Source organism: Cystoisospora suis, assembly GCF_002600585.1.
Source record: "Cystoisospora suis strain Wien I chromosome Unknown contig_1075, whole genome shotgun sequence".
Lineage (NCBI taxonomy): Eukaryota > Apicomplexa > Conoidasida > Eucoccidiorida > Sarcocystidae > Cystoisospora > Cystoisospora suis.
This window is the reverse complement of record NW_027153876.1, coordinates 1-10687: the sequence shown is the minus strand read 5'-3', so window position 1 is coordinate 10687 and position 10687 is coordinate 1. Positions and strand designations below refer to the sequence as shown.

At 54.6% G+C, this 10687-nt stretch overlaps 2 protein-coding genes across 2 annotated transcripts; both read right to left on the bottom strand.

Annotated features, from left to right (window-relative positions):
* Nucleotides 1-1946: 1946 nt before the first annotated feature.
* On the bottom strand, nt 1947-5897 carry CSUI_002563 (histone deacetylase). Its single transcript, XM_068062763.1, has 3 exons — nt 5513-5897; nt 4813-5008; nt 1947-4175 (listed from the first exon to the last, which is right to left on the bottom strand). Exons 1-3 carry the CDS (start codon nt 5660-5662, stop codon nt 3163-3165), a joined length of 1359 nt encoding a protein of 452 aa, XP_067925257.1. The 5' UTR covers nt 5663-5897; the 3' UTR covers nt 1947-3162.
* Nucleotides 5898-7616: 1719 nt separating this feature from the next.
* On the bottom strand, nt 7617-10457 carry CSUI_002562 (subtilisin sub9). The gene is made up of 3 exons (XM_068062762.1): nt 9846-10457; nt 8473-9698; nt 7617-8193 (listed from the first exon to the last, which is right to left on the bottom strand). The coding sequence occupies exons 1-3, from the start codon at nt 10091-10093 to the stop codon at nt 8108-8110; spliced, it is 1560 nt and encodes a 519-aa protein (XP_067925256.1). The 5' UTR covers nt 10094-10457; the 3' UTR covers nt 7617-8107.
* Nucleotides 10458-10687: the final 230 nt, after the last annotated feature.

The following is a 10687-nucleotide window of genomic DNA, read 5'->3' as shown; positions in this document are numbered from 1 at the left end:
TCTGTCCAAGTTGTTTCCGGGCTGTACGGGTACGAACAATGGACGCGGTGCTGCCTGCCGCATCGCAGCTAACGGCATTGCATCAACGCCCGCGGGTGCAGGAACGCGACTGTCCAGAGTCTCAAACCGAAGAATGTGCCCAGCCGAGGTCGGGGGACCCGCACACGATCACCGAAATTGCTGCTCTGAGTGCAGCGTTCAACTGCCGTAAGCGGTCCGTTGTTTCTTCCACTGCCTCCTTGGTTTGATAGCAGGGTGCGTCGTGTGCGACACATCCCAGTCAGTGTAGTCGACTGGAAGGGCTTGTCCGAGGCGGAATAGCATCTCGTAGTTCGCCCGCTATGAGGAACGAAGGAACTGCGAAGCCGAGGCGTTATGAAAGTACACGTTTTCTGCGGAAAACCGGCATTGACCGTCGGATGCAGCGGGTCTGCTTGTGTGATTGTGAGCATTACGCGACAACGCTGCAAACATAGCCATCAAGCTTCCGCAAGGGGTCACAGGGATTCGATGTGACCTCACTGTAGCAGCATCATTTCTTCGCACTCTGAGAATGCCACTGGGAAAGACTTCCGGGAATCGCCTTATTGCCAGGCGACTCATGCCCTCAACAGCTGGGTGATTTCGGGGAGAGCCCGGACATTAAACTCTAATCTAGACGGGAGCTATACATCCTACCGAAGTCTCTCCCTACATGTTGGGATCGCTAGGTCTCCAGAACGGAGACGGCGAAGTCGTTGGCCACGGTGTCAGGCTGGACCGCGAGATGTGTGTGACAAAAGGGCACGCACATGCAGAAATTGCGGTGGCTGTGAGTTACAGTGCCGCCGCACGCGCGCGGCCGAGATACAAGGCACTCAGCCCACCGAGACTCTTTCCGAGGTCACCCTCCGAAACCCATACAGCGCTGTGAAGCCCAGAACGCGAAGCCTTTTCAGCGAAACACATGTAAGCGAGCACTGAGTGCAACCCCGAAGTCCCCCAGTTCCTTTTGGTACGTGCCGCAAGAGGGAACCGACGCCTTCTCCATCTCTGCATACATTGGGCCTATGCAACCAGGATGCGAAAACCGTCGCAGAAACTCGGCAGAGGCTCACCGCGAACAGATGCTACTACGAGCCTACTGTGTGACAGCAGCAGGCATCCGTCTTTGTTTGGACCGTTGACACAACCAGGCAGAAGCCGACATGCTTCATCCTCTTCAGATTGAAAGACCCCTTCTCCGATCGGCACGTCGCTCCTGTTTTTCTCCCGAGGTAGCAGGCTTTTGCCTGGACGAGCGGTGCTTCGAATTCTACCGGCTGGTGACTCCCCGAGTGGTTCAGCCTGTGTCCGCGCTTTGCAGGTGGATGCCACGAAACAATCTATACGCGCTTGCGCTTAGGATGCAGTCAACTTGGTACCGGCAGAAAGAGCGGTCGTCGACCGTCGGGAAAACATGGAATCGTCCTCACTACCCGTGTCTCTCGGAGGCTGCCCTTCCGGGCCTACACTCCCTAGCTCGAGGTGAGGTGGCGGTGAGGCCTCCTTACACTTTGGCAAGTAGCCAAGCATTCACTATGTGTATTTTGCTAGCCACCCGGCCGTCGGCAAGCGTGTCTCGCATGGTGGAGGCACCTTGTCTTCAGGAGTACACTGCCAGGGCCCTCCCTCATCACAGTGACGACCGCCCTCTTATCCTTCAAGCAAGTGCACGGATAAATATGCGCGGGAAGCGAAAGCCTGCAACAGCTCTCACTTTGCGTCCTGGCTGCTGCTTACAACGGAGCCCCACAAATTTTCTACGTCCGGTGGAACTCAGCTTCTTCAACTCTCCATAGTTGGTCAAGAGGAAAGAACTTTCGAGGTTCGCTTGGCTTTCTGTAAAACCGTAAGTTTCACGGAGCTCGAAATGGTTCCCGAAGGCAAAAGAAGCATCCCGCTTCCATCGTGCACTTCAATGAATCTCCCCACAACGTCTTGAAAAGAGAGACAAACGCTAACAGCTCTGACTTCTCAAGGATACCCCGAAAACCTGAAACGGGGGGCGTGACTGCGACTGAGTAGGATCTTGGGAACCGGTCAGCGTCACGTCACCGGTCAACGAGAAAATCTTTGCTTGTTACATATGTTTGTGTATGCATGAGCGCATACGTACGGATACCTAAACTACCCCCAGACCGTCCCAAGTAGTGTTCTTAGCGACACAGGCAACTTGCGGATCGACGCCATGCATCACCACTTCGAAAGAACGGGATGGCACACTACCCGCTGACAAGGGACGTGCCTTTTGTTTTGCAAAAACAAGTACGTACCCGTGCCCAGCGTCACGGGAGAGTTTACGAGCATCTATGAAACAGTCAGGGAACGCAGAGGTTGCACGGTTTTGTTATGCAGACATGGATAGCCTCTACAGAAAGAAGCAGCTGATGCTTGCCTAGGACTCGCACCGACAGCTTCAAGAAGCGAGAGCGCGAGCATACTTGGAAGCACACGGCTCTCACATCCGGGCAACTACCGTGGCCCCTCAGAGCTAAGTCAACAGCAACCGAACATGCAAGCACAGTCCCCGAGAGCTGACTGGGTGACGTCCAACAACTCAGCGCTCCACCCATGCAAGCGAAACTACCTCGCAGCTACTTCTGCTGGAATCGGCTTTGAAAAACACGCGAAGAACCGATGTGGACCGATCAAGCCCCGGCGTCGCCGCGGTGGAGTGGAGTACAGACAAGATAGAAAAAGATATCAACTACTTTCACAGCGAGAAACGCAACACTCCTCGGCATTATGTGACCGCGCACGAGCGCTGAATGGGACTCTCCTATTGAAAGCAACCATTCAGCGGTATATCTGGAACCAAGGAGTACTGACATCTGGACTAAAATAAAAAGCGAAGAATTTCTGCACTTGAAAAAAGGCCCCCACAGCTTTGAGAGAATTTTTCCACAGCTCTCGCGACTAAATCGGAGGCACCCCCCGCCGCGCAACGTGTCGACACTGACTCTGTCGCGAATCAATCCTCCTACACGAGCAACGCGGTGTAGGGGGGTCCGGCGCCCACTTCCTTGGAAAAAGATCCACGCATGACAACAAACACACATGGATTGCTTTCCCCTCACTCAAAATCCAGCAGACAAAACACTATCGAGATACCGTCCAAGCGCACACTGTCTGACTGCTTTCTCATACCGGGACTTTTTGATCTCTGTCCGCCATATCTTCAAAATCGTTCGCATAATCCTTTCTCCTCAACCGATGGGGTGCCTGCGAACTACTGCTTCCACTGCTTGCCGATCCACTAGCCTTCCCTCCTCCCTCATTCTCCACTTGGCCTTGCTGGAAGTCATCTTCGTCATCATCATTTTCGAAAAAGTCAGGAGGAACGTAGGCGAACTGCACTCCAGGGGCATGCTCCAGGTAACCGAGGTTGGACAGAACACGAGTCTTGATTTTCTCTAAGTGTTCGGGGGAGTTGGCGTTCGGGATCGAGGAAGGCGTCAAATGAAGCTGAAAGTCTGGAGCGTAGTAGTCATAATAGTCGTTCAGAGGTACATGAGGCGACATTTCTCGGTGTCTATCCAACACAACCCCTGTCTCGTATGCCCAGCATCGTGCCACGTTTCGGATAGTGTATCCCCCCCCGCCCAAAACAAGAAGAGGAATGTCTAGCGATTTGACAAACGCAACGCATGCGGCGTGGCCTTTTATTGTGAGATTGAACTTTCCCAACCTATCGCCTGTCAGGCTGTCTGCGCCGCACTGCAAGACAATCGCGCCTGGGCGGTAGACATCTACGCACTTGGTGATGACGGGTTTGAACAGGGCGACAAACGAGTCATCGTCCATTCCGTCATTCAAGGGCACATTCACGGCGTAATACTTCCCCTGGCTTGCGCCGACATCTGTAATATCACCGGTGCCCGGGAAGAAGTCGCCGAACTTATGAAATGAGACCGTCATGACACGGTGTGACACATAGAATGCCTCCTCGACACCGTCACCATGATGAATATCGATATCAATGTACATCACGCGGGCGTGGTATTTGAGCAGTTCTAAGATTCCAAGTACGATGTCGTTGATATAACAAAATCCAGAGGCTTCAGAACGTTTGGCATGATGAAGACCGCCTGACCAGTTGACGCAGATGTCCGCCTGATGATGATTCAGTTTCTTCGCCGCGTCGATTGAAGCACCTGTGAAAGCAAAGACCAGCAGAGACGAAAGCGACAAGACGAACGGAACCGCGAGGTTCTTCCGGAAATATATGCGACCTGTATAAACACGCTGCTAGGAAACACTAGGCACCCTGTCAACACAACCACACGTCGCCGAAGAAAAAGATGTCTTACCTCTCTCTGACTATCTCAGACGCGGCAAGTGAAACGCCCGGGACTGTCTTCGCGACGGAACTTCTCCCATGGAAGGGCATGTACGACTGTCACGTCAGAGAGCGGCTCAGAACACTCGGCTACATGTAGCATCCGTCACAGAAGCGTCCAAGTCCATGCGTCAGGGCGTGAGACGCGTGCTATATCGAGTGATGTGTCAAGACGAGCAAGACCCACGCACACCACAGAAACCCCAAAACGGTGGATCTTCCGAACACCAACTAGTTTGTCACCGTACGTCCCGGTCACACTATTCGAAGCTCCAGGTTCACGGTCCTAACTGTCAGCTCAACATGCACATAGTCAGGGACCACTAAGGAATTTTCTTGGTCACGACTCGAGCGATCGGGGAAGCACGCCAATACACCACCGTCCTCCTGTGTATCTGAGTCTGCACGCACACGAGGAGACGTCCCGCAGGCGTTGTGAGTCGGTCTCGTACCAGCGCATGCCTGCTGGAAGGTGAAAAGTCCGTCAAAAACCGGGCAATCCGTTGCTTCTCCGACATTGAAATTCTTTAGCTGGAGCGAGAATTCCTTATAGTTTTCAGGAGAGACCGACGAAAGAAACGAGATGTAGTCACTTGAGTGGAACAGACACAGCTCCGGCTCAATGGATTTGTGCGGCCTGTACACCTCCTGCAGAAGAGACAAGACAGTCACCTGGACACTTTTCCTCGTCTCTAGAGCATTTGGAGAGGTCGCCAGTTCCACGGAAAAAGGCTGCAGTCACGGTAAAGAAAGTCGTAGCCGAGCCCAGCAGAACGTATTTGTCTGCTAATACTCTGAGCGTGGCTCCCCACGTATCTCGTGCAGAGAAGTGTCGAAGCGAGATACACGCGCGTTCCTTCCGCGGTAACGCGGATGATTTCCCCTCAGCATACCCCGAAACCCTGCAACCTCCACCCCCCCCCCTGCAAGGACGATGAATTGCGTGGACGCTCTTTTTGCATGATCTCAGACGGAGAACTCAGGTGTTCCCCTTCAAAATTCTTCAGAAGACGTCATGTTACGCGCAGAGCACACGGAGACCACGCGCAGGACCCGCCGCTGCAACCCCAGCTACCGCAAACGTTCTCCGGCACTTCACAGCACAGTTAAGCTGCTCTCTCAATTCATGAGTCCAGAGAGATCGGTACTTACCATATGTTTGTAGAGGTCGTAGGACAGAACAAGTGCATGCGCCATCCGAATTCGCTGGGGTTTCATCGGATGCCCCGGCCCGTAATAGTAGCTGCCGATATCCGGGTCATAGAAGTAAGCCACCCGCTTACGTAGCGCACTGAGTGACATGGTGAAGCAGAGAGACGAGAAGGAACGGCGGCAGAGCTTCACTACAAAGCGGAGAGAGACGGCAACGGACAAGCAAAGTGAGAACGTCTACCGCAGTAACTCGACGACCTGTGAAGCCGTAAGCGGGAAAATGGGGCTTGGCCCAGGAGAAGACAAGAGAGGTCAAAGGTTCGCTAACCACAACAGCAAAGACGAAGTGCACAGAACTCGCCGAGTAATATGCAACGGTTTCTAGCTGAACCACAAGTCCATTGCTATCCCAGGGCCTTGAAGGTATCTCGAGACCGCACCAGGGGCTCTAGCGTGCGCATGCAGTCGCTCGTATCTCCCAGTTAGTGCTGACGTTTGAGTGGGGGTGACCGGTTACCTCATGCTGACTGCCGCGAGGAGGCCTTGCAGATGCACAGCGGGGCAGCGTCCCAGTCTGACTGTGGACCTCAGTCCTTCCTCGTCCTAGTGGTAGCCTCGGAGGTTGCCTCTGTGTTCTCTGTTGATAATCGTCTGCTCCTGTTGTGTATTTGCCTGCACGCGGTACTAAGCTAAGCAAGGAGAAGTACGCACTAGTGCGCTCCTCCCGTTACCCTCAGGAAACCGGGCGACGGCACTTTGCCCACCTAGGCCCGCGTCAGATCAGTAGCGGGCAGCGTCCACACGCCCGTTGCCTGCGGGCTCTCATCCCCTCCTGGGAGTGCGTGCTATTCCACCTTACAGTCAACAGACTACGAACTAACTGTAAACGAGCACGTACAGTAGCGACAACGGGTCCCGACTGCAGTACCAGTCACGGCTGGAGCGGTGTACTGAAGGCGGTCCACGGCTTGTTCGAAAGCGGAAAGCCTGCATAGTGACCTGAACAGAAAGCTGAGCTTTCTGTGCCCACCAGCGGGCCCGGAACACCCGAATAAGCCCTCGATTTCAACCAGCGCCTCCCACACTGCGATGGCATGCTGTGAAATGAGAGGGCTGCGAATCGACCCAGTAGCCCGGAACTAGGGCGAAGTGACTTCACTGGGCAGGACCCCAGTATGGAGGGCGGTAGCAACTCCATGTTACCTTAGTGCGATGGAAATATAGTGTCCGGGGAGTTTTCTCTCGTCCGGTAGAAGTCTGGGGCAGCTTGGGAAGAGCATTTCTCGAGGGGAGAGCGATTGAGTCCTGGTTGCAGCGTAGCCCGGGGCGCAAGTTGTACGGCTCAGTCCGCCGACGTTTGGATGATGCATCACCCGAACTCAAAGGCACACCTCCCTACATGTACATTACACGCGAGGGTGTCTGCGCGTCTGTTTGTTGCCTCCTGCGATGCGTGCACGAGCGTCGGACGAACGAGGCTCTGGTCCGAATGACAGCTTTATTTTTCCCTTGGCGAGAAGCTGCGAGTTCAAGCACTCGGAGATAAACGGGCGTATCCCGCGTGTCTTATGCTGCTCATTTGCCTGTGCTGTTCCCTCCTCGCGATTCCGTTGTCGTCGCTGGGTATTCGATCTTGGAGCTGTTCACATTTGTTCGGGTACCGGAAGCCTCTAGCTGAAGGCCTGTGACCTGAGCCTGCTGGCCAACAGCATAACACAGAGGTGGGACGTCCTGGTATGCTGGTTCTACGAAACCATGTTTACGTCTTCCAGGAGGAACCACGTGGTGCCGAGACAGCGCTCCTGAAGCAGTCTCTTGCGCCCTGATGATTTGGAAATGACCGCAGAACCCGGTGCAGCGCTGAACGCGCAGCTTGGCAGGCTCTATCGGGGAGCGCCGCGTATGGTAACTCGGGACTACCTGGTCCACCGAGACTGGTGACCTGTGGGTGCGGCCTTCAGGGCTGCGTTTCGCACGTGGCCGCACGCCTAAGACACACCCCGCACTGCAAAACACCGACGCGGTGATGACCGCATTCCCCCGGGTCCCCGCTCAGTCCGCGCTCGGACAGCAAAGAGCGCAATGCGGCTGGTCGGGGGATAAACGTCCGAGTGCAATTAATAAGTCCCGGAGTGTTTTGACACACGCCGGACACGAGGCAACAGGGCCATCGAAAAGACAAAAGCGCACGTCCTCCCGAAGTGACACCGGCTCTGTGTGGCCTTGACAATGAGAACGTTGGGAGCAAGGACATACACTGTTACATGCTCTACATATAGACGATGATCTCATGAACTGAAGACCAGTAACTGCCTGACGAACATACTTCACGGCAGCTGTCAGTTACGCGAGCAGCGAACAAACACAAGGACAGGCTGCCGCATCCGCAGACGCAGTGGCACGAGACGCAACAGACAATGACAAGTCACTCATTTAAAGCGCTTCGAGTGAGAGCCAGACGCCGTCCCCACTGTCAATGGAACGTGCCTGGGCACCTATGGCTTCGTCAAAGCTGTCAGGACATTGCTGTTCTTCCGAACCGTTCTCCGGCTGCTTGTTTACGTCACCGCTGCCGCAGTCCCATTCGGCAGTTTTTTAGCGAAGTTTCTGCAACCCGAGTTGTTCTGCAAGCCAGACAATCGAGTTGGCAGCATTCACCCTGCCACCTGATATCACCTTCCCTGCAGGTAGACAGCATGGCAAGGTGGTTCAAGCAGACTAGCAATGCACCGGCATGTGTCGCAGTACTCCTGAGCAGTGGACTAGCAGCGAATTTCGCGCCGTTGTGGGTCTGCTCGCGACGTCCCTCGCCTGTACTCGTATTGTGGATGTGTGTTTGTCTTGTTCTTGTCGCAAGAGGACAGGCAGACAATGTCTGTCTTCGATCACAGAACACAGTGGAACCTTTGTGCGGGACACAGGCTTCCTAGGTGGCGGGTTGGAAGGGCGGCGACGCTTACCCTGGCACGCAGGGACCTTATCTACTCCCTCCATGATTGCCGTCTTGATTTGTAGGTGATCGTGAAACGGAAGCGAAACTAACAAGGCGGCAAGACCTGCCACCACTGGCGACGCCATCGAAGTGCCAGACAGCTTTTTGAAACCGTCAGGAGGATACGTGGAGAGGACGGCCACCCCTGGAGCAGCTACGTGCACTGTCCGCGCACCGATGTTGCTGAACGAGGCCATGCTGTCCGATGAATCTGTAGCCGCAACAGCTACGATGTTCGGTGATGCGTAGGAAGCCGGATAAGAAGGAGAACGATCAATGTTCTGTCCGGCGTTTCCGGCTGCTGCAATGAAAATATGGCCTGCCTCATTTGATTTCCTGACAGCTTTTTCGAGTGCAGCTGTTTTGCCGGGTCCTCCCCAGCTGTTATTGCTAATACGGATTCCCATTTGAATACAATAGTTAACAGCCTTCACCGCATCTGACGTGACACCGCTCCCGTTTCCCCCCATGAATTTCAATCCGGCTATGCTCGTGGTCCCGCAGACACCTTGTGCTCCGGTCTCGCTGTCTTTGAGACCACCTATAATACCAGCGCAGTGTGTACCATGCCCGTTGTCGTCCGATATATCACCGTCGTTGTCGACAAAGTTGAAGCCGTAAGCGTCGTCGACAAACCCGTTGTCATCGTCGTCAACCCCGTTCCCCGGGATCTCTCCAGGGTTTTTCCACATGTTCTTTCGCAGTAAGGGATGGTTGTAGGCGACTCCTGTGTCGATCACTGCGACTACCTCACTCCGGAGGCATTCTGCGAGAGGATAAGCCTCGTCGAAACCCGCAATGGTACGCCAGTAAGGTTCCTCCAAAGGTCGGGAGCGGTCTCTGCGACCCCCATCGTCGCCAGCTGCGGCGTCGAGGTGGTACGCATCCGTATTGCCAAGGAAGTGTTCTTGCTCATCGATTATTTTCACGGTCTGGTCAAATTCCACTGAGTCCACGCATGGGTCTTGCTCAAATGCTAGTTTCAGCTCTCCACTTCCGAGAAGGGGGCAGTCGGTGAGCTTGATGATGTCGACTCCCACCCTGTTCAACGTCTCATCGCTGACAAGACATCTTGAAGGGACACCTAGTCCGCCGTCCACACCTTCGTTCTCCCCAGGGAAGCTTACGCTGAACTGGGTTGTTGCATAGGCCTCATACGATGCAATCTTCGTAGACACCACCTGCATCGATACACTGCGACATAGCACAGGACAGAAAAAAGCTCTCTACCTGGAAAGAAGGGCCAGAGGTGCTACGCATACTTTTAGACGCGAGACCACACGGAACACAAGTGCAGGTCCCGGACACGGAGTGAACAAAGGAAGCGACCGAGTCGCTTACGTCGCATTGTCGGTGCCCGAAGCCTTCAAACTGCCTCCGCGGCTCCCCCGTTGGAGTGAGACACTCAGGCTTCTCCGAAGGGCTTGCTGTGTTGATTCAGAAGAGTTACAGCTGTCGTGAAAGGTAACCATCAGCGTGAGCGTCGTGTTAGCAACGGAGTCGCCATCCTGCGCTGCAAAACTGGACGTACAACCGAACGTGTGCAGGAAAAGGATCACCAGCACACACGTTGGGACCAACTGCGGCATTTAGCTAACGGTAGTGAAGCCGGGAATGGCAGGTGTCTTGCCGGCAAGGATCCCGGCAAAAAGATTCAGGGGGAGCTCCGAACACGCACCGCACACCAGGTAATTCCGCTCGCTAGCTTCCGCCGTCCTCGGAAATCACTCAGTCGGTACGCGGACCTCGTGCAGGAGCCAAGAGTCGTCAGTTGCACGAAGGCAGGCATTCTACTGCTGTCGCTTAGCTCACTGAAGACTGACACAAATGACCACATACTGTTTCCGGGCGGCAGGTAGGACATCCCCTCAGAAGCCTGTCCGGTTCAGCAGACACTGACACGGCGGCACTCCCCGAGCGAGTGTCAGGGGGCTGTAGAGCCCCACGAGAAACTCGAAAGGAGTCAGCAAATTAGCAAAATGGGCACCCGCTCGAAACCCCGGGCAACTTCCGCAACTCACATTAAAGCGACAAAACAGCAATCAAGGGAGAGGAACAGCGCCAAAACACAAAGTGATCCTCCCTCTGCGAATATCAGCGCTCCACAGACACAAGATGACGGTATCCTCCAAGTCTCGCGTGTGCACCTGCAGTCAACTCTCGAGGTGAAGAGAAACGAAACT

What these genes read in the sequence shown, in the direction of transcription:
- CSUI_002563 (XM_068062763.1), bottom strand. Translation starts at nt 5,662, where the DNA reads ATGTCACTCAGTGCGCTACGTAAGCGGGTGGCTTACTTCTATGACCCG. An exon ending in ACGACCTCTACAAACATATG is followed by an intron (nt 5,009 to 5,512) that starts GTAAGTACCGAT and finishes TCTCTTCTGCAG; the next exon opens with GAGGTGTACAGGCCGCACAA. An exon ending in CTTCCAGCAGGCATGCGCTG is followed by an intron (nt 4,176 to 4,812) that starts GTACGAGACCGA and finishes TTGCTTTCACAG; the next exon opens with GTGCTTCAATCGACGCGGCG.
- CSUI_002562 (XM_068062762.1), bottom strand. Translation starts at nt 10,093, where the DNA reads ATGCCGCAGTTGGTCCCAACGTGTGTGCTGGTGATCCTTTTCCTGCAC. An exon ending in TCGGGCACCGACAATGCGAC is followed by an intron (nt 9,699 to 9,845) that starts GTAAGCGACTCG and finishes GCTATGTCGCAG; the next exon opens with TGTATCGATGCAGGTGGTGT. An exon ending in TAAGGTCCCTGCGTGCCAGG is followed by an intron (nt 8,194 to 8,472) that starts GTAAGCGTCGCC and finishes GTCTACCTGCAG; the next exon opens with GGAAGGTGATATCAGGTGGC.